This window comes from Mustela lutreola, chromosome 16 (genome assembly GCF_030435805.1).
Source record: "Mustela lutreola isolate mMusLut2 chromosome 16, mMusLut2.pri, whole genome shotgun sequence".
NCBI lineage: Eukaryota > Metazoa > Chordata > Mammalia > Carnivora > Mustelidae > Mustela > Mustela lutreola.
Genome location: NC_081305.1, coordinates 12,403,833 through 12,430,003, shown reverse-complemented (window position 1 = coordinate 12,430,003; position 26,171 = coordinate 12,403,833). Strand labels below are relative to the sequence as shown.

General features: G+C 53.9%; 2 protein-coding genes across 8 annotated transcripts in view; one reads left to right on the top strand and one right to left on the bottom strand.

Moving 5' to 3' along the window:
• The first annotated feature begins 1,341 nt into the window (after positions 1 to 1,341).
• Positions 1,342 to 26,171, top strand: LOC131818920 (pyruvate dehydrogenase phosphatase regulatory subunit, mitochondrial-like). 3 transcript variants are annotated; one of them, XR_009348971.1, is made up of 7 exons: positions 1,342 to 1,478; positions 9,192 to 9,480; positions 10,614 to 10,747; positions 12,705 to 12,897; positions 15,065 to 15,142; positions 15,847 to 16,007; positions 21,333 to 26,171. XR_009348971.1 is itself a non-coding variant. In XM_059153701.1 (6 exons), the coding sequence occupies exons 2-5, from the start codon at positions 9,257 to 9,259 to the stop codon at positions 15,132 to 15,134; spliced, it is 621 nt and encodes a 206-aa protein (XP_059009684.1). In that variant the 5' UTR covers positions 1,342 to 1,478; positions 9,192 to 9,256; the 3' UTR covers positions 15,135 to 15,142; positions 15,847 to 16,308. The 3 variants fall into 3 exon arrangements, 2 of the variants coding, with proteins under 2 accessions (XP_059009684.1, XP_059009685.1); XM_059153701.1 differs by lacking the exon at positions 21,333 to 26,171 and having other exon boundaries at positions 15,847 to 16,308; XM_059153702.1 differs by lacking the exons at positions 1,342 to 1,478; positions 21,333 to 26,171 and adding an exon at positions 4,769 to 4,975 and having other exon boundaries at positions 15,847 to 16,308.
• PDPR (pyruvate dehydrogenase phosphatase regulatory subunit) overlaps positions 14,722 to 26,171 on the bottom strand; it is a 36,833-nt gene continuing 25,383 nt past the window's right edge. For 4 of the 5 annotated variants that reach the window (XM_059153696.1, XM_059153698.1, XM_059153699.1 and 1 more), the window contains 3 exons: positions 24,889 to 24,978; positions 19,432 to 19,614; positions 14,722 to 18,373 (listed from right to left, as the gene is read on the bottom strand). In XM_059153696.1, the coding sequence (XP_059009679.1) occupies positions 17,969 to 18,373; positions 19,432 to 19,614; positions 24,889 to 24,978 (678 nt within the window). In that variant the 3' untranslated portion in view covers positions 14,722 to 17,968. The remainder of the gene's footprint in view (positions 18,374 to 19,431; positions 19,615 to 24,888; positions 24,979 to 26,171) is intronic. The other variant, XR_009348970.1, reaches the window with a different exon arrangement.

Here is a 26,171-nt window from a genome sequence, read left to right as displayed (position 1 = left end):
GGGCAGCTGCAGTAACCAAATGCCCTCTGCTCTCTGAGGCCAGGACATTATCCCATTTTACAGATTGGCGAAAGGAGCTTTTGCTCAAAACTTTGCCCCATTTGCTCAATCATGTGTTAGCTGCCAGGCACGATGCTAGATGCTGGGGGTTCAGAGAAACTAGTCCTCCACGGAGGGAAGTGACAGAAGGCATAGGGGAAAAGACCAGGAAAGACAGAGGTGGAAAGAGTAGAGGTGACATGCCAAAGGGAGGCCAGTTTTCGTGGGAAGGAAGGGCTGCACCACCATCGTGGTGATGGTGGGAGAAGGTTTTGGAATTCTGGAGAAGTCTGCCAGGTTGACATGAGGGGCCTCGGGAGCATCATTTGATTCTCAATTCAGAACTCTTCCCCAAGGACAGAAGGACAGGTGCCAGGAAGGGCACCTTAGTGAGCAAAATATGGGATTGGTGGAGTGTGACTTGAACGGAGGGTGGGGGATAGGATCAGTCGCACACAGGGGCAAACGGGCCTTGATCCGGGGTTCCTGAGTCACACACAGTTGGCCCCAGAGCTGCCTGGGGCACCTCTGCCAGTCCCACTATGGAGACAGAGCTCTGCCACGCTAAGGAGTCTGAGCACGGTCTCTCCAGCAACGGGGAGTCCCGAGGAGCTGTTAAGTTATGCCAGGGAGTAAAATGATCTCACGTGCTTGGGAAGGACAGCCCTGCAGAGTGAGGACGGGGGGACACCAGAAGCAGGAACATCGTTTTAGGGATGACCCTTGCAGCAAGCTTGCCAACGCTCAGAACTCCAGCGGCGGGGTTGGGGAACCAGAGGCCAGAAGAGTCAAGAGATCTGGCGACCCAGTCTAGATGGGGCCGGGCGATTAGGCAGAGGTCCAGGGAGAAGCCGGTGGGGTGTGGGAAACAGATGCAGCGTGACCTCGGGCCCAGAGCTCAGGGTCTCTATAAATCCCGCCTCGCCCGGGAAGAGCCGAGAGCCTGCGGGTCCAGAGCGGCTTTGAGCCTCGACCCTCCCGGGGACAGAAGTGGGAACGCGCCTGGAGGGCAGAACGAAGCTCCGCGCTCCCCACAGCACCGCAGGGCGAGCGCCCCACCGCGGACCTCCCGGGTCCACCTGCAGAGGTCAACCTGGTGGGTGGCCGGAGGTCAAGACCACCGGACCACCGCAGGGGGACCTCCAGTGATCAGGGGCGGGGCCTCGCGAGACCCAAACAAGCCACACGTGGCAGGGGAGGGGCCGCCACGACGCGCGCGTGCGCGGGAGCAATCTCGCGCCGGCGTACCCTTGTGGGGGCCGTAAAGCGCGGAAGGTCGCGGTCCCCGGCGTTCCCCGGAACTTTTTACTCCCTCTGCCTCGCCTCTTTCCGTTCCCGGCTCCCCGCGTTCTGGTGCCGGGACCCCTCGCAACTGTTGTGGCTGCTGCCCCGCTGCCGCCGGGGTGGTGCTGACCGCGGAGCGCTCGGAGGCCCGTGAGGTAAGGAACCGCTGTGGGGCCGCTCTGGCCTCCTCTCAGCGCGTCTCAGCGCCCCCCTTTCCGCTCTGGTCTCCCTCGGGGCTGGTCCCGGCCGCCCCGCGTTTCGTGTCGCTTGCGCCGGGTGGCCTCAGGCCTCTGGCGGCCGGGGTCGAGAGGGATTCGCCTCATCTCTCCCAGCCTGTCCGCGGCTGTGCTCCGTCCGGCCGAGGTGGTCCGGGTTTCGGAGACTAGTGCCCGGCTGCCCCGGGGCCTGCGCCGCGGCCCCTCAGGGGGCGTCCGCCGCCTCAGCCCGACGTCCAGAGCGCCGGCGGTGACCGCGCTTCGCGCTCCGGGCCTCGGCTTGCAAGCCCCTAGGGCGGAGGAGGCCGGGCTCGCAGGTCTTCGTCCGCTGCGGGCGCAGTTGCTTTCCCGCCTGGAGACGCGCTGCGGTCCGCCTGCGCCTCACTAACTTGCAGGACTGCTGCAGAGTGCGGCAGCCAAGTTAGCGGGGACAGTGTAGGCCCGGGGCAGTGGGCCGTCTTCGTGATGCGTGAGCACTCGGCACCGATGTGAAGCACACAGATGGGGTGCGGGCGTCTTCAGGTGTCCTTTGCCGGTGTGTGTGAGCGTGACGTACGGGGCTGCGGAGGGAAGGGGGTGGGGAGCCGCGCCCCAGGGCACACCTGGCCGGCACACCTGGCCGGCGCTGGCGGTTCCTTTGATTTCTTAAACTTGTCTGATCACCCGGTGGCACTTGTTGAGAATTACACACCCAGCACCGGCAGGGTCCGACTCTCCAGAGGGGGAGCCTGGGAGAGAAAAGTCCTTGGGGGGGGGGGGGCTCTAGGGCTGAGGCAGGTGAGGGACATCTTAACCGCTCTCCCCTCACCAGTCTTCGTTGTCCCCAGCGGCCCGTTTGTACACACGCTGTGACCGTACAGAGGAACGACTCAGAGGGACTTGGAGCTGCCCTCTTGGTCGTGTTGGTGTAAGCAGATGTGGGCATACCTAGTCCCGATATTGAGTTTGCTCGGCAGATAATTTTTCTTCTTAGCGGAAGGCATTGTAGGGTCGTCTTAGTTTTTTAAAAATATAATTTCTTTTGGGCGCGTGACTTGTTTAGTCGGAAGAGCATGTGAGTCCCGAATGGGGTGTGGAGAGTACTTAAATAAAGCTTAAGATATGTATTTTTACACACACACATATTTTAAATCCGGTTATCGCTTTTTTTTCTTTGTTTTTGACACCTTCGGTTTCTTGTCTAGTGACTTTCCCTTCTCTGCCGTCAAGCTTGGCCTTGGTTTTGCTGCCAAACCTACTTGGATACTCTGGCATCTGCCTTTCTTTGTTTGGATCCACTTTTTTTTTTTTTTTTTTTTTTTTTTTTTTTTTTTTTTTTTTTTTTTTTTTTTTTTTTTTTTTTTTTAAATTTTATTTATTCCTTTGACAGAGACAGATCAGAAGTAGGCAGAGAGGAAGGCAGAGAGAGGCGGAAGCAGGATCCCTGCCGAGCAGAGAGCCTGATGTGGGACTCGATCCCAGGACCCTGAGATCATGACCTGAGCTGAAGACAGAGGCTTTAACCCACTGAGCCACCCAGGCGCCCCTGTTTGGATCCACTTTAAATCTTTTTTGGTTCTTGTTTGCCTCCACCACTCACTGATTCTTTCAAGGTCATGATGCACACAAGGTCACAAATCTACTTGGTTCTCATCACCCTAGGCTGTTTTTTTTTTTTTTTTTTTCCCCTGGAACAGTCTAGGTTTCTAACATTGTTTATTTCATCTTAAACCTCATCTGTTAATATGTGTCTTCTGTGGCATTTGCAATTCCTTTTATCCCACCAAGGGATGTGTCTTGTGGTTCTGGCCTCACAGCTACCGCTTCTGTACTCGTCTGAGGTTGTTTGATGGGTAGCAGGGAGTAAAGATTCTAGGGTAGACTCTGTGGTGCCATCCCGACAGGGTCTTACTCCTGGCTCTGCCACTATTGGCATTAGAGAAGCTTGGTCGAGTTCCTTCCCTGTGCCTCAGGTTCCCCAAGCAGTAGAAAAGAAATTTTAGTGCCTTATAGGTTTGTGAGTTTTAAGTCAGTTTTAAGTCAGTTGTACACCTAACGCAGCATCTGGTAGATTGTAACTGCCTTTGAAAATATTCCCATTTTCTTTTTAAAAATTCTTTCACGTGATTTAGATATCCCCTGAAGTCTGAGAGCCTAGCCTTGAGATCTCTGAATCCTCATTGAACTCCTCCCTCCCCACCCCCGTGTGTTCTCTCTTCTTATCCATTTAGCAACTTACATTTCCTAGGTGCCTATCCTGAATGCTGGGAGAAGTATGATCAAGTTATATCATTGGTCCCAGTTCCCAGAGATCTCCATGGTTATATGATACTAAAAAGTATCTTTACCAAGTGCTTCTTAGGTCCAGTGGCCATGTTTTTCCTTCTATTCTGATTGGGTGTTTGTAGCAGCTGTGTGAGGCAGGTCGTCCTAGCTTACCTCGTGGATGAGGAGCCCAAAGCATGGGGATGGAATAACTTGCTGCAAGTCCTAGAGCTAATGAGAGGTGGGTGGAGGCTTTCAAACCGCCAGCTGTCTGTCTCTCTGTAAAGCCTACATTCTCAGCTGGGCTGTTGTGCTGTTTCCCTGATTGACCAACATGGTCCGGGAAGCTCTGTGCTGGGAGAAGCCCAGGGTGCGATGGGAGAACATAGGAGGGCCACCTGACCCAGTGCTGGGGGAGGGGTCTAATAAGATTTCAGGCTGAGAGCCTTGGCGTTACCCTTGTTTGGGGAGTGGGTGGAGAGTGGCGAGAGCTATACTGTTTGGTTAGAGGAACAGTGTGCCCGGATCCCGGGGGGTTTCAGAATCCTATCCTGTTTGAGGAATTAGTTACAGAAAGGTTCAGCCTGGCTCCAGAGAGAGCAGAGTTAAGAAATGAGCCAGAGAGTGAAGGGTCTTGCACTTCTGCGAAGGAGATTGCCTTTTCCTGAGGGCATCAGAAAGACACTGAAGAGTTTTAAGCAGGGGCGTGAAACAAGATTTTTCATTTGAGAAGACTGGCTTAGAGTCCTGTGTCAGGATTGTGGGGTGTGGGGAGAACGGGCTGTGGAAACCCTTTCAGGAAGCTTCTTCGGTAATCTGAGCAAGGGTAGCCGCCTGTACTCAGGTAGCTGCAGCAGCGGGGGGGGGGGGGGGGGTGGGGTGGGGGGGGCGGCGGCGGCGGTGGGAGAAGTCGGTCCACCTGAGGGAAATGAAGCCTGTGGAATCCTTGGTCCTTGCAGGTTGGCTGCATAGAGGAGCCAAGAGAGGAGGAGCCCAGGGTAACACCCAGGGTTCTCATATATGGAGTCACACTGGGGACACAGAAATGGAGAAGATTTGGAGATTGTGGAGGATGGGTTTCCCTGTTGGATGTGTCCATTTTGACCTCTGGGAGCCCCAGCGGACTTGCTGTTGTTCCCTTGGAGGTGCAGACGCAAATGTTGGGGCCGCTGTGGATTGGGCCCTCGGTCACGGTAGGTAGTGAAATCCCCCGGAGAGTAGGGGACCGAGGGGAGTAACTGGTCCCAGAGCCCCCATGAGGGACATGGACTCGGAAAGATGGACAAGGGAGAGCAGCCAGCAAAGACGTGGCCAGGGTAGTAGGAGTCAGGATTAAACCACGAAAGAGGGTGTGAGTAGAGGGAGCGGTGGGCGACATGCGGTGCTTGAAGAGGACCTTATGAGGAGGGGGCCAGTGTTCCCAGAAGTTGGCAACATGAGCCTTCTCGGTGAGAGCAGCATTCCTGGCTGTTGGGGGAGGGGGTGCACAGAAGCCAAACTGCTTTGGTTCGGGACAGAAAGGAAATGGGGGAAAAAGGGACAGAACATACAGGAAGCCCTTTCCTGAAGGTATTCGTCAAGTGAAAAGACAGGTTGTGAGTTCGCATTAAGAGTCACTTCTGGCTCAGGACGCCTGGGTGGCTCAGTCAGTTAAGTGGCTGCCTTTGGCTCAGGTCAGGTCATGATCCCAGGGTCCTGGGACCCAGTCCCGCATTGGGACCTAGGCAAGGCAGCCTACTTCTTCCTCTGCCTGCTCTGGCTGCCACTCCCCCTGCCTGTGCACGCTCTCTGTCTCTGATAAATAGATAAATAAAATCTTCAAAGAAAAGAGGAACCTCTGGCTTGACCACCGGCAGACCGTGCAGTCACTGAGGGGTAAGGGAAGAAGGACACAGTCAGGCGGCAGCACTCGGGTGCAGAGCAGAGCAGCACATGGGACTGCTTATTTCGTATGGTGGGAAATCGTTGTTTTAAATTTTACTCATTTATTTGAGAGACCGCACGCAGGTGCACATGTGCCCATAAGTGGGGAAAGAGGCAGAGGGAGAGAGAATCCCTATATGGGGCTCGATCCCCTGACACTGAGACCATGACATGGGCTGAAGCCAAGTCCGACATTCAACCAACTGAGCCACCCAGGCACCCCGATGGGAAATCATAATTGCCTTCTATGTTTGTGTTTTCCGCCAAGACCATATTTTTTTATCATTTAGAATTTTTAAAGTGAAAAATCGCTACTCAAAGACATTTATGGAGGCTTTGTTCTGTTTCTTCAGTGGATTGGGAGGACTTGAACATGTGAAAACGCTGAGGGTCAGGAGGGCACCGAAGGCACATGGAGGAGGAGTTGGGTTCACGGACCTGGGTTCCTGGGGAGGAGGGGGAGGGTTCTGGGGCTCTTGGAGCCTTGAACTTTGGACTCTCTGAGGGAAGGAGAGATGGTTGCAGATGCCAGTGGGATTGTCGGTGGAGTTTCAGGGGAGGAGATGAGTGGGGTTATCTGCTTTGAAGGAAGGAAGGTGGGGGATCCGAGGTCTGGAGAGGATCAGTGCTGCGGGTTCAGAGGCAGAACATACACAGACATCTGCCTGTGGCTGAACCCGTGATGCCCCCCCCCCCCCCCCCGGTTAGGCAGGGGGTAGCCACTGGCCTGAGCCATGGAGGAACTGGGTCTGTTCCAGTGTGACCAAGCTGTAATCCTTCCGAAGGGAGGGGGAGGGGGAAGGGGAGGAGCATGCTCCCTGCCGCCCCCTGGAGGCGAGCTCAGTAGAACGCGGCTGGCCAGGAAGGGGTGGCCGCTCCCTCAGAGGAGCTGTGGCTCTGTGGACACCCAGGAGAGAGGTACTGGGCGAAGGGCCAGGGCTTAACTTTGGAAAGGATCCTCTGGAGGGCACAGTGGAGAGATCTGGAGGGGAGGGTGCAGGGTGGTGGGGAGGGAGGGAAGCACAGAAGTTGGTGCTGTGGCCACGAGGTTGCAGGAAGAAGCTTCTCTCTTGAGACCCTTGGGCAGGGACCAAGGGTGCGAGGAGGCCTGGTGACTACTGCGAGGCAGCCGAGTGATCGGCCCTGGTTGGGTAGGATTTGACTTGGGATGCGGTGTAGGCCTTGCTCAGTCTCTGTTCGGAGAGGTTTGTGGTGGATAGGCGCCACACCTTGGCCTTGGACGAGTTGGGATTTTGGGGCCCCGCATGCTGCTGGGCGTGCTGTCTGCCGGGGCTCTCCTCGGAAGTCCCCTCCCCCCCAATGCTGGCGACCCGCTGGTGACCCTGCCGTCTCCCGGCAGGTGTGTCTGCAGTTTCCTGAACCTTGAACAGGCCTCTGCTTTGCTGGGAGAGTAGTTCTCCCTGGTGATCCGATCCCATACCCTTTTGCTTCTCTCTCTGATGATGCTGGTCCCAGCCTGTGACACCCGAGGGTGCAGGATAAGCCAAGCTGGACTCCCCCACCCACCCCTGCATCTGGGAGGAGGCCTGCCGGTCCCTGAGTCTCCCTCCAGCCCGCGGCCTGTGCAGACACGGCGCACACCGTCCCTCACCACAGCTTTGGGTCCTCTCTCTCCTCTTCCAGGACCTCATTCTTTGTCACCAGCTCTCCTTCCAGATCCACCTCTTTCCCTTTTCCCGGCCGTTCCCGCCAGCAGTGAAACAGGTTCAGGGCCCGTGCCTTTAGAGACCAAGAGCCTTGCTCTGCTCCCTTCAGAACAGAAAGTGAAGGAACAGTCCTCACTCCCTCATCTCCTCGCTCGCTCGGGAGCTTGCTGTGGCCCCGGTTTCATCCCGAGCACTCCCCTGGGAATGCTCTTTTTGGGGACACCAAGGACCTCTGCTGTCCCAGCAGACCCTTGTCCATCGTGCTGCAGGGTCCCTCAGGCACCATCCATAGGGAACCACTTTTTTTTTTTTTTTTAAAGATTTTATTTATTTACTTGAGAGAGAGAGAGAGTGAGAGAGAGCATGAGCAAGGAGAAGGTCAGAGGGAGAAGCAGACTGCACATGGAGCTGGGAGCCCGATGCGGGACCCGATCCCGGGACTCCAGGATCATGACCTGAGCCGAAGGCAGTCGTCCAACCAACTGAGCCACCCAGGCGTCCCGGGACCCGCTTCTTAAAGCCCCTTTCCTCTCTTGGCTTCTGTGACACTACAGCCCAGGCCTCTTTCTGCCTCGCCACGGCTCCTTCTCTGTCTCTTGAACCCCATCTGTTTGTCTGGATGCTGTCCGTCTCCCCAGCGCTCTGTCCTCTGTCCGGTACTTCTTCCTCTTCCCAAGCTCTGCGTGCTGGGGAGCCTCAGGGTCCTGCTTGTTCCTCAGCATGCTGGGTCTCCAGATACCTGCGCTGGTCCTTGGCTTCAGGCCTGGATGTCTGACCACTGCTGGTCCTTTCCCCGTGGATGCCCGCCAGACATCTTGCGTGTAACCCCTCGGGTGGGCTGTTGGCCCGCCTGCGCCCCTTCACAGCCTCCCTCTCGCTCACTCTCCCTGCCCGCCTCCGTCCCCATCCCTGGCCCTTCACACTGTGCTAAGTGGCATCGGTTGCTTAACCCAGAAGCTCTGCCGTCTGCCTTATTTCTCCCCTTGCCCCATTTTAACATCCCCTTTGCTGGCACGTCAGTTCTGTCATTTCGCGTCCAGAACAATTCAGTTGCGGCTCTGACTCCACTGCCACCATCCTGCTCTGAGTCTCCGTGCCCTCCCTCTAGGACTACGGCGGTCGCTTCCCAGCCCTGCTTTTCCTCTCGTTCTCCAGTCCTCTCCCCACCGTGGAGCCGGACTGATCTTGGAAAAGCATGTCCAGTTATTTCATTCCCTGCTTCTGTATTTTCCTTTGCACTTGGAGTGGAATCCCAGCTTGTCGCGATGGCATCCAAGGGCTGTGTGTCCTCGCTTTCTGCCTGCCTCTCCAGCCTTGTCGTGGGTCCACTCCGCTGATCACGCTGTGGGCACATTGGCCTCCTTTCTGTGCTGGGACTTCTCAAGGTCTGCCCACCCCACCCCCCACCCGGGGCCTTTGCACATGCTTGTGCCTCTGTCCGGAAGACGCAGCCCGCTGATTCCTGGTCACCATCAGGTCTCTTTTCCAATGTTCCTTGTTCCCGTCCGTCCTATTTGGCACATGACTTCAGTTATTCCAGCACGTTGGCTTTGCTCCTTGTTTGATCTGGGTACGGGCCGCCCCTGCTGTGGGCACCCTCACAGGCACTCCAACGCCCCCTTGCGTTCTGTGTCTCTAATGACAGTTGCATAAAGGTCGTCCCCTGCTGTCTCTATAGCTGGTGAAGCATCTGGAACTGCAGGGCCTCAGACACTGGCAGAAAGCGTGGCTAGCTGGTCTCTGTCGCCTCCTTTCCCTTTCTCAGTAATCCTGAGCACGGAGTACGGTGGAATGAAATCTGATTGCTTTCTCCGTCTAGTGTGAATGTCGGGGATCTCCGCCGTAGCTGAGTGAGAGCACACCTCCGAGCTGCCGACAGACGGGATGTTTTTTCGGTTGCTGTCGGCGGTCCGAAGACAAAGGCCCGGCCGAGGATGGCAGAACCGGTCGTCGGGGAGGAGCAGTGCGTCGGCCGCCGAGGCGCATTCTGTCGCCCTGCCCGCCCAGGCGCAGGTGGTCATCTGCGGTGGCGGGATCATGGGCACATCCGTGGCCTATCACCTCTCCAAGATGGGGTGGAAGGATATTGTCCTTTTGGAGCAGGGCAGGTAAGGAGCAGACACACACGGTGTGGGGCTGTGTTGCACCCACTGCTCGGGCTCCCCTCATCCCCTCCCCTCCCCTCCAAGTAACATGGGCCCAATAGTAGCCAGGCTGACTGGCACTCAGTAGCAGGAGAAGAGCCACAGAAAGGCTCCTGGACGCGCTTGTGCGATGATTATGCCCGTGTTCTTCGGCTCAGAGGGAGCTGCCCGGTTCCAGCATGGCAGGTCTCCTCAGAGAGAGTGCTTCATTTCGGGGTCATGGCGCACCTCGCCGTCTTGTCCTCTCCACTGTAGTCCACAGCAACACCAGCCCTGTGGCTCGGGAGCTTCCTCTGTGAGCCGAGCCGGAAGAGTCTGTGCATCTCTGCTCCTTTCCTTTATGGGGCTCACGCAACTCGAGTGCAGTGGTAAAGGGACAGAACAGTCACGAAGGTCGTGCGGCGTGCCCGTGCGCCTCGGCCCAGGAGGCGCGTTGCAGAGTGGGGTCCCGGTTGGATGTCATGGATCCGGCAGGTGCCACAGTGGTTAACTGAGGTTCATGCTCTGTTTCAGGCTGTTTCACTTTCCCCCGAATGTCCCCTTTCTGTGCTGTTGCCTGCCAGAAAGTGGATGACCTTTAACACGTCTGTTGTATTTATTTCTGAGTAGGCAATACATGTACACGACTCAGAGTGAAAATTGTAGAGAGTGTACAGGGGAAAATCTGCCCCCCGCTCCAGATTCTAGCTCGAAGTTTCCCTCGCTGGAGGCAAGTTAAGTTCCTTGTGTATCATTCCAGATGCTCCCCGCGCATATGAGCGCGTCTTTATCAGTCAGCTCGGATGTGTACCTGGGCATTCATTTGTTATTTTTTCCACTTTTGTATTCAGGTTGGTAGCGCACCTTAAACAGTGTCCCTCCCCTTGCTTTGCTCGTTAGGGTTGTTCCATATTGTGGCAGAAAAGCTTTCTCTCGTTCCTTTTTCTGTGCCCATGTGGAGTATCCTGCCGTCGAGGGGACTGTGGGCTGTCGGTGGCTAGGGAGGTGGCCTCCCCCTTCCCAGCTGACAGACGATGCCATAATGAGGGTCTCTGACCTAGCTGCCGTCGCGCGGGGGGAGCGAGTCCATCTGATGGCATTTTGGATGTGTCCTGCAGGCTGGCTGCTGGCTCCACGAGGTTCTGTGCTGGCATCCTGAGCACCGCCAGGCACCTGACCATCGAGCAGAAGATGGCAGACTATTCCAACAAGCTCTACCACCAGTTAGAGCAAGAAACGGGCATCCAGACAGGTAAGCAGGTAATCCGCCGCCCGCCGGTCAGCCTGTGGTGCGGACTCCGGGGCTCTGGGCCGTCTGCGCCCGGCACCGCGTCAGCCCGCGGGTTCGGTGGTCAGGACTCGAGTCCCAGGCCGGCGCTGCCGCTCGCCGGGGTCTTTTCCTGGCGCGAGTCTGTCAGCGTGTTGCGCTGTGTCCCGTTTCCCTGCCCGCCGGTCGAGGGGATCCGTCCTTACCCCGGATCCTTTCCAGAGCCTGTCATCCTCAGGATGTGAACGGCTCCCTGGGCCGTTTGCTGTGACTTCACTCACTGAAGTCTATCTAGCAAGTGGCCACACGTGGCTCCTGAACGAAGCCGCCGAAGACTTGCCCCGGTTCGGTGCGTGATGGTGACATTGCTCTGAGCCGCGGCACCTGCCCGGTTGCTCTGAAGGCTGTTTCTGACCAAAGAGCTTAAACGTAGGTTACCCGTCATGTGTGTCGTCAAGGGGAAAGACCCCAGGCAATCGCGAGCTAAGTATGACCAGAGCAAGTAGAGGGAGGGCCGAGCCCCGGGACAGCCCCGCAGGGTCACAAGGTAGAGGGTGTCTGTCCACGTGTCGTCAGGTGACGGATCGGCCGGAAGCCCAGGGGCCGATGAAACCGTTTGGTGGCCACGGGAGTTGTCCTGGGGGGGTAGCGGGGTCTAGAGCTGAAAATTCAGGACGCCCGTGTCCGTCAGGGTTGCTCTTCTGAAGACCCGTGTAATTCAGATCCCAGATGGTTCCAGGCTGATCCTGGCAAGGTTGGTAGTAGCCTGACGTGCTCGCCCGCTGAGGTGGCCCTGCCAGGGGTTGCAGCATAAGCACCGGGGATGTCTCCTTTGCTGCCCGTTCAGCGCTTATGTGACCCGCGACACGGCTGTCGTTGGGAGGGTGAGAGTTGATGTACTCAGAGGCTGAGGTTTTATGGCATTTCCCTTTCACAGGATTCCTACTCTTGCGAAGCGTCGCCTCGCGTGTAAATCTTGGATCAAGACTGAATGTCTGGGAACTGGGAGCGGGTGGCTGTGTTCGTGCAGAGGGGAGATGCCAGGAGAGGAGCTGGAGGAGGGGAGGGAAGAGGCCGTGGCCCTCTGCCCAGTGGATGAGCCTGGGGTCTCCCCGCCCCCCACAGTGTCCTCAGATTTGGCCGGGCTTCCTCTGGAGCGGTGCGGACTCAGTGAAGATGGTAAAAGGCGTCCCCGCTCCTCACCACCTCTGCTTTTGTCACGGAGGTTGGCTGCTGCGTGTAGGACAGGCGGGAGCGGGTCCCTTTTGGTTGGATTTAATTTGGGGGCAACGGGTACTTGAGTCGGGTGGGAGCAGAGTTGGAGTCAGGAGAGGGTCTGCCCCGCGGGCCCCGAGCCGGAACTGCCGACTTGCGGTCCCGGGTTCGGTTCCTCGTGCTTTGCCGAGCCCTGCATCGCTTACCTGCTTGGATGCGAGAGGAACCCGGGCCGTAGGCCTCTTGTCTACAAGGGAAGTTCATCTCACTTGAGTTCTGGGTCATTTCCTGGAACCGCATTTGGAGCCTGGTGTCTCCCTGTTGCTTTGCAGGGCAGCAGGGAAGTCAGGCCAGGGAGGGTGCAGGGGTCACGCTAGTCTGTCACCCCCGTTGCGGTTCAGCCATGGTGCAGCGGAAAGGGGAATGGGGGTCCCCAGCGGAGAATTCCGTTACCCGGCAGGATGTGCAGGGGTCAGTCGGGGGACTGGTTTTGAGCCACTAAATGAAGACACGTGACCTGTATACAAGCTGGATTTCCGGATATGCTATCCTCAGAGAGAGTGCATTTACGTGAGGGGCAGGCTTTCTGACTCGGGCCATTTGGCTCTTCTGAGAAAGCCTCCTTCAGGAGGTTCTCTGTGATACGAGGGAGTCGGGAAGCTGGAGCTGGAAGGTTTTGAATCCCCTAAAGCTGAGGACCGTGTTTGGGTTTGTTCTCACGGTTCAGAGCCCCTGCTGAGTTCCCTCCTGCGTCGCATGCCCGACCTGGAGACCCTGGAGATCCTGAAGTTGGTGAACTGCCCTGAGACCTTCACCCCGGACATGAGGTGCATCATGGGCGAGTCTCCTTCGGTGAGGGGCTACTTCGTCCTGGCGGGAATGAACTCTGCCGGCCTTTTGTTCGGTGGAGGGGCTGGGAGGTAAGTCTTTCTTGCTCTGCCCCCGTTTGCCGGGCGCTTCCTTCCTGCAGTTTCTTGTTGCTCCTGTGGCGCGTCACGGGGGGTGGGCAGTGTGGCACGTTAACTGTGAGGAGGTAGCCGTGATTGGAGAGTTGTGCCCTAAGGTCATCACTGTGGCATATTCTGGAAGTGTCACTGCACAGTGTTTTGTGAACTCTTCCTTTGGAATTAGTCTGATAGAGTGTGGGATGTACCTTTGTATTGAGTGCTGACCTTCAGTTATCTCGAAATTTAACAAGTATGTTTGGAAGACACGATGAGATTGTTATAGACCCATTAGCCAATCTACGGATTCACCAATGTACTCGTTCAAAAAACCGCTGGGTAAGTAAAGTCCAGTGACTGAATTTTTAGGTCATATAGTGAAAGATGTGGGTGTGTCTCTGTTTTCTTCTCTTCCTACTATGTGAGCAAGCATGGACAGAGTCTGTTTTGCACACCAGTGTGGGCCCTCAGGTGATGGGTGATATGTCAAGTATCAGGTTCTAACTATGTAATCAATAGGCAGAAGGGGAGGTCAGATCCTTCAACAGAGATCGGAACCTCAGGACAGTAGCCAGAGGCTCTCCCCAGGCTGCCACCAGTGTGTGGAGGTTTCACGATGCCTCTAGCTTACCCTTGGTTTCCATGTGGTTTTCTTCCTCTTTGGTATCAGTGTAAATGGTTTTGTGGAAAGTGTTTACCTCTTGCGCTGGCCAAATACATTTATTGAGTTACTAGGGATGAACATTTCACAAGTGGACACAGCCAGAATAATTAAAATGTCTGTTTATTCATTTACAAACTTAGTAACATGAAAAGGACATCTGAATTGGAATCTGGCTTGATAGAAACACAGTGCACAATGTTAATACCACATTCATGGAGGCAGAAATTCACCCCAGGTACTAAAGTCACCAGAGTTCTCGAGAAAAGGTCCCATCCGCTAAAGTGCCTTAGATGTCTTCAGCACCAGAAGCTGACGCTGCAGAGGGACCGAAAGGGGCTAAGCTAACTGCACATTTAGAGACGTAAATAAGGAGTCACAGCCTGAACGATAATTACAATGGCATCTCCTGGATCCCAAGAGTAGATTTGAGAGTGAAGCATTAATTGTGCTGCGAGAAACCCCCTCAGTGAAAGAAGCTGCAGAAGCTTTCTCCCCCTCACCTGTCTGCTCTGGGGAAGGGAGGTGATGGCGGGGTGCCTGGGAACCCTCAGACTGACATGAAGTTTCTTTTCATCCTGCACCCACCGTGGGACATCCTGGTATAAGGCACGAGAACCGGGCTTGAAAAGAGGTGCTCCCAGCTCCAGTTCTTGGTGTGCAAAGGAAATCCTGGCATAGATCTTTTGAAACTGATGCTAAAAATATCCTTCCCACCCTCTTGTAATTTCTGTCTTTGAGGGACAGAAAACCGAGAAGGCAGAAAAGGTTTGTGAAGGGTAAAAATAGGTACCTCTAGATATGAGGAGAAAGCCCAGGAAGAAATGTGTAATTCTTCAAGGGATGCAGATTCTCTGCTTGGAGAAGTCTAACTCTGGTGTTTAATGAACAAAGAGAAGGCAAAGACATACAAAAATATTTAGTTCTCTTGAAAAATAGTGCATCTGTAGTGATGAGGGGCCGCAGACGCAGCCGTGGGCGGATGAGGGGAGCCTTACAACTCAGCACCTTGAAGTGGAGGAGGCCGAGGGGCTGTCGGGGACGCGCTGGCAGGCAGAGCCCGGGGCTCGCTCGGGGCTCACTGCGAGACACGGTTAGCGCCCGAAGACTCCCGGGTCAGCTACCGTTTCTGCCCTCTGCTGTGCTGCTCTGAACCCATGCACCTGCAAGTGACAGTTCGTGACTCGTGAAAATGTTCCCTTTGTCGTTCTGATAGAAGATTTGGGGAGGGATGTGGGTGTGGGGATGGGGAGTGTGCCAAAGGAAGTGGAAACAGCAGGAAAGTTCTCCAGTACTAAGCAAGGTGCCCACACCTCCACCTCGGATACCAGAGGGGCCCTTTGCTGCTTCCACTGGTGAGACAGCTACAGAGAGACAGCAGGCTGCACCCGGGAGCTAACCCTGGAAGTCAGCCAGGACGCAGCCTTCTGGGGTCAGAATTGTGACGACAGATGATAGAAGATTCCCTTTTATCTCCCTCAGGTTCTCAGCGGAGGGTAGAGACTCAGATGCCAGAAGATGTGTCCATCAGGCAGAGGATGAACAGAGCTAGAAAGCAAGGTGAGGGGTCAGCTCTCCAGTGAGGGTAAGCCGCTTCCAGAAAGCTTCAGTCCCGCCGCATCGCGGGGGGGTGGTTAACACTGCAAATACGCTCAGAGGCTGGTAGTGGAGGAAGGAGTTGTTACTTTTCACTTGTTTCACTGCCTCAGAGGGGAAAGAGGTAAAGCTGTTGGTCTGTACAAGGTAGAATCCATGGACACCAGATCTCTTGGTGAGAAGCCAAGTCACCAGGCTTCTCCTCCTGCAGAAATGGGGTAACTGAGCCTCATCACTGAGCCTGGTGGTCTCTGTGCCCCTGTTCTGAAGGGCAGCTCTTGTATTCGGGGGCACAGGGAGGGACCCCTGCCCCCAGCAGAGCACTAGAAACGTAGGGTGGTTGTTTGGTTCTCTCTCCTGGAGCAGGTCCCCTGTGCAGTGCTCCGTGGCTCTGACACGTTAGACGACAGCAGGTAGTTCTTGTCCCTTGCTCTAAAGTTTTCCAAATTAGAGCGCTCCTGACTTCAGTGACACTGGTACGCACAGGGAGTCTCTCTGCTGCAAGCTTCCCCAGAAGACAAGTGACCGTGGTAGCGCCGGGAACCAGGATTTACATGTGGTGCCAGGAAGTGGGGGCTTAGCAGGTATTTCAGGGGAAGAGAGGGGCCGCAGGGACCCGCAGCCCCGAGTTTTCATCTGCTTGAGGCCGGTATGCTTTGTGTTTCTAGCTTCAAAGAGAAGAGCGCAGAGGCCCTCCCTCAAGAGAGCCCAAGATCAAGACAGCACAAGAGGTGACAGTGGATCCTTTCAGAGAAAAGACCGCGTGTCCGAACACAAAGTCCCGCTAACCGTTCCCAGCAGTCCGGGGCCCTGGGATCTCCAGGGAGAGGTGAGTGGTCATCCACGGTGACGCACGGGGCCTGACCGCCGCAGAACGGACGTGTGTCAGGTGTGCGGGGAGGCAGGGAAGAGTCATCCCCCTCACAGTTACGAGCAAAGAGGGAAACTACCAAATTCAGACGGACAAAGTCTGACATAACCAAGAGATTTCAAGGGTGAGTGTTCGTGTCAGAAGCGAAGTGTGTGTGTCAGGGTCCTCGATAAACAGTGATGCCCCGGAAAATTAACATCTTGCCAATTACAGCTAAGATAGAAGTAACTAATAAAGCTAGAATGTCTTTTAGATTCAACCTGAAATAGTTTTTCATTTACAGAGAGGAGTGTGGCACAGGGCACAGGCTGCCTCTAGCGCCGCGATCCTTCCTCAGTCGGGCCCCGCTGCTCACAGCTGCCGCGCCTGCTGTCCGGTGGGGCAACACCGCTGCCCCCTTCCTCCCTCCTCCCCAGGGGCAGCGTCTCTCTGGGAACAGAGTTCTCACTACCTACTCCCTTAATAAATCAACTAAAACCTCCTTAAGCAGTCAGTGATCAAGTAGGCATTGTCTGGCTGGGGAAATGGCAAGCAGCGTCTAGAAGGAATCTGTCTGATTGAGTAAATAGATCCCAAGAAATGCCGCAGCAGACACAGCTGAGGATTCTAAGTTGCTCTAAAACAAAAGGCTTTTTAGTATCGAGACCTCACTAGAGCTAATGCATCCAAGATACCAAGACAGCAGTCCAAAATCTGTAACAGCAGAGGTGGCCCAGCTAACTCCTACCTAATAGCACAGAGGGCCTTTCCGGTGCCCCAGGCCCTTTTCCATGCGGGAGCCCCAGAGCGCTGGCTGGCTGAGAGTGGACTCAGGACGTACTCTCTCCATGCTCAGAACTCTCCGCAGACCCATGGCGGGGGCGGGGGCAGCGCTGTGTGGATCTGTCGGTTCTGGGCCAGAGGAAGCCAAATTGGAGAGGCCAGCAGCTCTCTCGAACTCAGCATGGCCAGCGAGGTTTGGTTCCTCACCAAGACCACACAACCCTCCTGTTCCAAAGGGACAGCAGTGGCGGAGGGCCCACTGCACAAGGGACAGGGGAGGGAGGATGGACCAAGTCAATGCGCTTGGAGAGACTGAGCTTAAAGGCAGAAAGCAGCAGCAGCGTTCTAGCAGCAGGAAACCGGCTATGCACCTTCTGAGATCAGACCCTTGCAGCTGGGAAAAGCAACACAAAAGGCAACATGGTTTTTCCCTTTCCAGCACTGGCTTGTTTACTCAGGCCGATAAAGGCTCTTGGAGAGCTGAGCGAGACGCGCAGAGAATTTGAGGCCGGTGGCCCCGGCCTGACACTGTAACACCCAGGCTGGTAGGGACCTCAGGATGGTGCCAGGGCCGCTGTTCACTAGAGACCAGACAGCATCCACGGGATGCCTCGCGGGGGTGAGGTAGATGGTCGTCCTCCTGCTCGAGGTACCAGGGGGCCAGCCCACAGCACCGGGAAAGGGAGAGGGATCCGCCTGGCCCAGCAGCACGGCCCGTGCTCGCACAGGGCTGAGCCACACACGCAGCGAGCCACGGCTCCGAGAAAAGTCGGCCTCACGGAACTCCTGCCCCGAGGCCTGCACACCACCAGCTTCCCTTGCTTCGAGACACAGCATTAGAAATCCGACTGTCCCGGTTACCTACTTGCACAGGTGGAGCTGGCGCCTGTCCTGCCCATTAGACATGGTTCTTGTCACCACGGGAATCTGGGGGGCGAAGAGGGGAGGGAGGAACAGCCCGGAGTGAGTGGTAGATGGAAAAGCGCAGAAGGGAGGGGGAAGGTGGAAGGAGAAGAGGTTGCGAAGCAAAAGGTTTAAAAGCAGGTGAAGTTTAAAATGGCATCAAGGAGCTGAGGGCTGGGAGGCAGAGGTCAGGACAGACGGGGGCGGAGGGGAGCGCTGCGGTGGGGTTAGGTGGGCAAGTGAGGCCGCCGGCATTACTTCCCGTGCAAGTCACTTAGCTCTACGTCCTCCTTTCGGCGCTTGTGAGTGAAGAGTGAGGTGACCGGATAGAGCTTGGCCTTGGCCTGGAACCGGTGTCCCGCGATGTCAATCTCATACTCTCCCCGGTTAATAAAATCTGCTGTCACCACCTGTTCTTCCCCTGTGTCTTCGGAAAAATTGTGTACAAAGCCCAGGCAGACGTGGCGCTCCAGGGTGTAGCTGTAGGCGCTGCTGGTGGTCTTGCCCGCGTACTGCCCGTTGCGGTAAATGGGCTCCCCCCACCATGGCCAGAGGTCCAGGTCGGTGTCGTGGTCGTCCAGGATGAACATGGTGAGGCGTTTGTACACCCCGTTCTGCTTCTGCTGCAGCAGAGCATCTCGGCCAATGAAGTCCATCCCCTAGGAAAGAAGGCCAGGCTGAGAGGGGACGGCCGTGCTGGGTGCGAAGGGGCCCCTGGCGTCCCTGGCCTGGGGCACCCCCTCCGCCCCCCGGTTTCCCGCTGCATGAAAAACTGCGTTCACCGTAGTAAAGGCCTCCTCAGGGAACTTCTGTAACACAAGCATTTTTCAGATTTCAACCACAAGACCACACAGAAAAAAATACTGAGGAAGAAAAATCCTCCAAACGTACTCGCTAGAATTTAGAAAAACTACGTTTTTATATATGTAGAATCTCAACAAAAAGCCCACACATGTACATCTATATTCAATGCTTGTAGGTTCGCATAGGCAACCCAGCAGTTAGAAACAGTGATTATGAACAGATAAAATGGTGTTTTACTTTTCTTGACACTCTTTGCTATCTTATCCCAAATTAGTATTCATTACTTTTCTATCCGAGAGAAAACAGTTACCTGTAATTGTGCACAGAGAAGACTACAGAGCTGTACCGCACGGGAAGGCCTAAGATCATTTGCGCAGCAGGAGCGAGTGCGGGGAGCCCGGCTGGGGGCGGCGGGGAGAGGAGCACACGCTCAGAGGGAGAGGCGGCAGCTCCGGGGGGGGGGGGGCAGGCTGGTGGGGGGCAGACGTGGGAAAGAGACTTTTCACTAACATCCTCTTGACCTAGTACTTTTCTAAAAAATAATGTTCCTACTCACTTTGAAAAGAAAGAAAACTGAGGCAGCTGACTCTAAGAGGCGTACCGTGTACAAAGGCCCATGGAACGGAAATGGAGCAACTTCCCCAACAGCCCTCTGTCTGCAGGAGCGCCAAGCAGGGTGCCTGGCTGCTTCCGACGGTGGGGGGCGCAGCTCTTGATCTCGGGGGTGTAAGGGGTAGGGCAGCCAAGGGCTCACAACCAGTTTTCTTATTAGGACAGACATTTTTCACATCCTCCTTGTCCATCCAAGGCCATCCCTGGGCCTTCCACCTCAGCCGCTCCTTTCTGAGGCCACGTCCACTCCCGCGGCAGGGGGTGGGGTGGGGGGAGCCCTTGGGCCGCGCAGACACAGTACCTTCTCCAGTTTCACCCGAGATTCTCGTCCACATTCCAGGGGGGTGGTGAGGGTATTTAAATCCTGACCCCAGAAGGCAAAAAACTTCTCAATCCGAAGACTACGAAGAGCATAGTACCCAGCATTCCGGATTCCGTATTTCTGCCCAACGCTCATCACCTCATTGTACACGTGCAGGGCATACTAGAGGGGGAGAGGAGAGGTCAGTGACTCGCACATCCATTCGACATGGGGGTGTGTCTGGCAGTGCCGACGGCAGGCTACCTCGACTCTGACAAGGCAGAGGGTATATGAAATTCTCAGGATGTCTCATCTTTGACAAACCAAAGCACTACCCCCCCCCAAGGGGTAATGAGCCAGGGTTTCCCCAACCCCAACATTAAGCTCCATGAAAGCAGTACCCGTATCTTTCCCTTCTCTCCAGCGCCTCGAACAGGGAGCAGGTTGCGAGTACCAATCCTAGACGCATGCCTACCCCCCGGCATGGCCAGGCCCATCACCGCCTCCGCAGCAGCCCAGTCGTCTGCCACGGGCTTTGCTCTCTCGCCCCACTTGGCTCCCCCGTGACCCCTCATGCACTGCCCGGGCTAGGAAATGCATCACACACAACTCTGCACAGTCTCTGACTTTTCACAGATGACAGCACATCCGGACAACCAGATCAAGTCACAGAGGAGCCAGGAAGGCAGCACAGCCCTGCCCGTGTCCCACAGCAGCCAGCCTCTCGTGGCATTCTTTTCTTGGTTCTAGAAACTCAGATACCTTAAGCAAACAAAGTTTTCCAAATGGAAAGCAAATGCTCAATCCCTACCTAAACACGCTGTGTGGAATCTAAAGCCCAGAACAGACAACGTTATTTGCTAGAAAAACTGTGAAACAAAAACCAAAATAAGAAATCGGAGAAACGCTGTACGATCGCACAGTGGAACCCAAAACAACGAAGAAACGCAAACCCACACCCACAGAAAGACCAGAGTTGCAGTTCGAGAGTTGGGGAGTTCCAGGAGGGGAAGTGGAGGGAGGGGACAGAAGGTACAGACTCCCAGGCAGGAGACAAATGTGAGCTAGGGAGGGAGCAGACCACCTGATGACCCTGGCGGGGACCCTGCTGCGTGACAGACACATGGGCTGTTTCAAGAGTGAGTCCCGAGTATCTTCGTCACAAGGAAAACACCTTGTGTGCTCTTCCCTGAGAGATGAACGACGCTTGTGGAACTTAGCCTGGCAGTTCTCCCACGGGGCTGGTCAGTCCACCAGGCCGTGCGCGCGCAAACCTGTCCAGTGACACGTGCCCATGGTGAAACCAGAAAAACACCTGGTTTCCTCCTCGGCGTGGAAGTCCTTTCCCCTGGTGGGGCCCCTGGCCTGTCTGGTGCATTCCTCCAGCTGAGGCAGCAGCTGCTGAATGGGCCACCCGTGGGGACAGCCTCCATGCGACTGCATCTACACACAGCTATGGTGCCTGTGGCCCAGACACCTGCGTGGGGGCAGGCTGAGGGGACAGTGACAGGGACATGGCAATAATGAAGGGCCCGCATCCCTGGTGCCTTCCGTTCAGTGCTTTCCGGTCTTGAGCTGAATACTCGAGTGAAGAGGAAGGCCAGGGAAGAAAGACTCAGCAGGCAACTAGGGCTGGATGAGAAAAGCAGGTCCCGAGCATGTACCCCTTGTCTAAGAGCTGGGGATTCAGTGTGAGCAAAGCAAGAACCTGCCATCTGCCACCACATCTCGGAACACATTTCCCTCAAAGAGACCAATGTACCAGTGTAGTTGACAGTAGAGTTCACATGGCTTTGAACCGTGTGGGTCTCGCTTCTGCATGGACTTCTGTACATGGTACAGGGCTGTAGATATATTTGCCTTTGGATTTCACGAACATTTTCTATTCTCTACCTTCCTAGACTGGAAGAGGACAGTACGCGGTACACAGAGCACATGACGTATGTGTCCGTCAGCTCCTCGAGTGATCAGTAAGGCTTCCAGTCAACAGCAGGCTCTTAGCAGATCACGTTTTTGAGGAGTTGAAAGTTCTATGTGAGGCTCTGGGGCAGGATGGGGGTGCCCTGACCCCCACGTTATTCAAGGGTCAACTGCATAACCTTCTTGAGGATGAAAGCGCTTGAGAAGAACCCAGGCATGGCACAAATCACCTCTTGGACTCATGGAAAATCATAAAAACAGGACCAGCCCAGGATAGTCAGACATGGAAACCAAGGCCTTAACTAATGAAGCTACTGGAGCCACAGAGCATCCCCCTCTTGACCAGGTTTGGCCACTTAATGACACAGGCACCCAAGCGGCAAAGCTGACTGATCATGTGGCACTTCAGAATCGATCCCTGCCCGCACAGGCACAAGTCAGCTACCTCTGCATCAACTCTTCCCAAATTGTGACTAATCCCTTCATCTTAAAACCATTATATCTGTCTGGACAAGGACATAAAATTCCATGGGCTGGCAGATGCATGCTTCTGCCAGTAACGGAAAGAAAGCCTAAGGCCGTAGGTAATGCAACTAACATCAAGAACAAGACAGAGATGCCTAGGATCCCTATGTACATAAGACTGGACCCTGAAAATTCCAAGGACTCAACTAAAAAGCAACTATAAGAAAATTTAGTAAGGAAATAAAAAATATAAAAGAAAAAATGGCTTTCATTATCACTTTGGGGCGCCTGGGTGGCTCAGTTAAACATTTGCCTTCAGCTCAGATCATGATCTCAGGGTCCTGGGATCGAGACCCGATTCGGGCTCCTGGCTAAGCTGCTCCCTTTCCCTCTGCCCATCTCCCAACCTGTGCATGCTCCCGCTCTCAAATAATAAAATCTTTTTAAAAAATAATAATCACTTAGAAGATAATGGAACAAAGATACTCCTCTCATTCACAATAGCAACAAAATATTTTAACATCTGTAAGAAGAAAACTTCAAATACCTCTGAAAGGTCACCAAAAAAACTTAAATAAAAACTCAAAGGCTTTCTTTTTAAGATTGAGCACATCATGTCAGTTCTTCCTAATGTATAAATGTAATATAATCCAGAATCCGTCAGTGTTCTTAACTAGATAATTACAGTTTCCAAGGGAAAATAAGAAAACATGGTTTTTTCCCCAGAGTTTTCCAAGCTATGGAGGAGGATAAGCACGACCAAATATTACAATACATAAGTGACCCCGATCATGGATCGACTAAGGGAACAGAAGTCCAAAAATAAAAACAGAAGTCCAGAAATAAATCCAAAAACATAGAGGAATTTAAGATCCGTAAGGACGGAATGTCAAATCAACTGGTTATCCATGTAGAAAAAAAGTCTAATCCATATCCCATGAAGTACAGCAAGAGACACTGCAAAAGGATGGGGCATCAAAATACATGAAAACCCCACAAACCCATACAACAGAGCAACACAACTATAAAAGCACTAGAGGAAAACTGAAAAAAATCTTACAATCCTGACGCTATGCATCACACTCCAGAAGGCACAAAAGATCAACTCAATTACATAAAAATCCAAATCTCTGCAATGTATGAAACATTTCTCATAATTTTTTTTTTTTAAACCCTGTGTGGCAAAAAAATGAAAAGACCAGTGACAAACTGGGGGGCATCTAGGTGGCTCAGTGGTTAAAGCCTCCAATTCTTGGTTTCAGCTCAGGTCACGATCTCTGGGTTCTGAGATCAAGTCCCACATCGGTCTCTGTGCTCAGTACCAAGTCTGCCGGAGACTTTCCCTCTGCCCATCCCCCCGCTTGCGCACACACTCTCAAATAAAATCAATCTTAAAAAAAAAAAAAAAAAGACAAACTGGGATACACCTCAACAGCAAGGACTGATTTAGACAATGCTTAAAAACTGGTAAACAGACCAATCATTGGGGCACCTGAGTGGCTCAGTGGGTTGAAGCCTCTGCCTTCAGCTCGGGTCATGGTCCCAGGGTCCTGGGATCAAGCCCCAAATCGGGCTCTCTGCTCAGCGGGGAGCCTGCTTCCCTTCCTCTTTCTCTGCCTGCCTCTCTGCCTCCTTGTGATCTCTGTCAAATGGATAAATAAAATCTTAAAATAAATAAATAAATAAATAATCTTCAGTGGAAAAAAAAAAGACCAATCATTGATTACAAAAGTGCACAAAGGTTATGACCAGAACATTCATTCATGCCACGTTTATTAACCACTTAACTATGTGCCAAATACTTCTCTAGGTGCCTAAGATATAAAAGTTAAAACTGATAAATAATCCTGCCTTCAGAGAACTTAAATTAAAGGTAATCTGATGAATGAAATAAATAAAACACATTTTATCAGATGGAAAGCAGAGAGGGAGAACCAGGGGGTTCTGGTTCTGGCTGTTGCGCCCGTTAAGGCTTCATCCGGAAGATGCCATGTGAACGCGACCCGAAGCAGGTGCGGCTCTGAGAGCCTCCCGATGAGGGAAGGACACACCAGGGAAGGGGAAGAGCCAAGTGCAAAGACCCTGAGGCAGGAGCAGCAGCACAGTCCAGGACTGGCAAGGAGCAGAAGAGGCAGAGAAAGGATAAGGTCAGAAGAACAAGGTGGGGGAGGGGCGGGCAGGAGTGCACAGGTCCTACAGATGAGCTTTTACTTGGAAATGGGTTCTGAAAAGTTGCTTCATCTCACAAAGAAAGTGAAGAGTGCGCTGACAACGCCGTACCTATCAGCCAGCGTGCAAGAGAGCAGCGCTGGGGCGTGCGCGTGTGCGGCCCGGGAAGACACCGGTACACAGAGCGGCTTGTAACAAAGGCCTACAAAGCGCTACACCCACAAACGTCCATTAGTCCCAGACTAATCACGTAAATGATGATTTGATGATGTGATGTGAAGGAAGACTCACCACTGTTAAAAAATAAAGAGGGAGCTCTTCTCTTTAGGTACTGACCCGGAAGGAGCTCTACGATTATTAAGAACATCTGTATGCTTCCATCTGTGTTTCTAAAAAAGGGTTATGGTGTCTTTGAACTTATCTGCATATGCACAGAAATCTTGGACATGACCTACAAAAAATAGCTGGTCACTAGTGGTTGCTGGGAACTGCTCAGGTGGCACTAAATCCTTCCTATAGGTTTTGATTTTTTTTTTTTAATTTGTAAAGATTTTATTTATTTATTTGACAGATCACAAGTAGGCAGAGAGGCAGGCAGAGAGGGGGAAGCAGGCTCCCTGCTGAGCAGAGAGCCCCATTTGGGGCTTGATCCCAGGACCCTGAGATCATGACCTGAGCCGAAGGCAGAGGCTTTAACCCACTGAGCCACCCAGGCGCCCCTAGGTTTTGATTTTTAAACCATGTAAATGTATTTCCTCTTCAAAAAAGTAAAATCTTAGTCCAAATGTTGAAGTCCCTCCACTGCAGCCTACCTCAGTTCCCAAGGCCCAGCTGGAAACGCTCTCTAGCCCTGCCAGTGCCCAGCCGGCGTGGGGAAGCCGGCGCCTTCCCCGGGAGGCTCACCTCTATGGGGATATATAGCATGAATCCCGGCTCTCCTGTGTGCGTCATGCTCATCACCCGGATCCCGTTCGCGTAGCCCACGCTCATCTCCTGTGGAAGCAGAGGGAGCAGTTGAGCACGGGCACTTCAGAGGTCCTGGGCACCCGGCGCTTGCGGAGCGACGAACACCTGAGGTGAGCCCCTCTCGTTAGCTCTGCACCTCTGATTCGACAAGGGGCACATGTGAATGAAAAATTCATCCTCCAAGTGGTCTGTTTGCAAGTACTGGGGTCAGCAGGAATGGAGCAGAGTCGCTACAATCTCTCTTCTCAGGAGTGTCGCCACTGCAGGAGGGCCAGCCAAGCTGCTGGTGGGAAGTGGAGGCAAAGTCTTTACAAGCAAGAAACATTTCTTTGCACAAAGCCCTGCTGAGGATTGGTTGTAGTCAGGGGCCTCTTGAGTGATGAAGACCGGGTCAATGTCTTCTCCAGGGGATCTGGCAGCCAAGTCCTGGGCACCTACCCCACAAGAGGGCACCCGATGACCACAGAACGTGGTGCACCTGCTACTCGGGTCAGAGGCTGGGCTTCTCACCCTCAGAATGTGTTTATGGAGCCTTAGTTACCTAACGGCCCTCTGGCACCATTGCTGTTCCTATCGGGGAAAGTGCTAAGTCCCAGATGGCAGTGAAGCAAGCTACTCCCCCAGGGAGCCCAAGAGGACACGCTGCTCCGCAGGCTCACGCACATGGACCACTCATCAGGAAGCAAGCCCTGCAGGGAAGGGCCTGCTAACGGCTAATGGCGTGAGCTTTCCGTTGCTACCATTCTGCCGCGGAGGAAAAGGAAAACTGTACAGTCAGCAGCTGGATCCCAGCTTGGGTCCAAATTTTGAGGAGCCTCTATGAGTAACTGTCCCACGGCTGTTGGTTACAGGTCACCAAACCACTGGTCCGTTTAGACCTCATTTACCAGCATTCAGTTCCCACTTGTTTTACTTAGTTATCAATGGCTACTGTTGCCAAACATAAGGAACTTACAGAAGCTGCTCACCAGAGATACTGCACAGACAGAAGTTACTCTGTGAAGGGGAAGGGGAAGCACAGAGAATGCGAACCTGACCTTAACCAGCATTTTTGGCATCTGTGTAATAATGCTCTAACTTAGAAAATTTAAGCCACTGCTACATAAAGCAATAAATATATAGGGCTGATACTGAGAGAAGTTAAATCCACTTTCAAAGATAGCCTAATGCTTACTGAATAAGGAGACCTGGCAGGGTGAAAAATAAATGAATTTACTGAG

Coding starts and splice junctions, on each gene's coding strand:
- LOC131818920 (XM_059153701.1), top strand. CDS start 9,257: ATGTTTTTTCGGTTGCTGTCGGCGGTCCGAAGACAAAGGCCCGGCCGA. Junction 10,748..12,704: donor AGAAACGGGCATCCAGACAG/GTAAGCAGGTAA, acceptor CTCACGGTTCAG/AGCCCCTGCTGAGTTCCCTC. Junction 12,898..15,064: donor TTCGGTGGAGGGGCTGGGAG/GTAAGTCTTTCT, acceptor TATCTCCCTCAG/GTTCTCAGCGGAGGGTAGAG.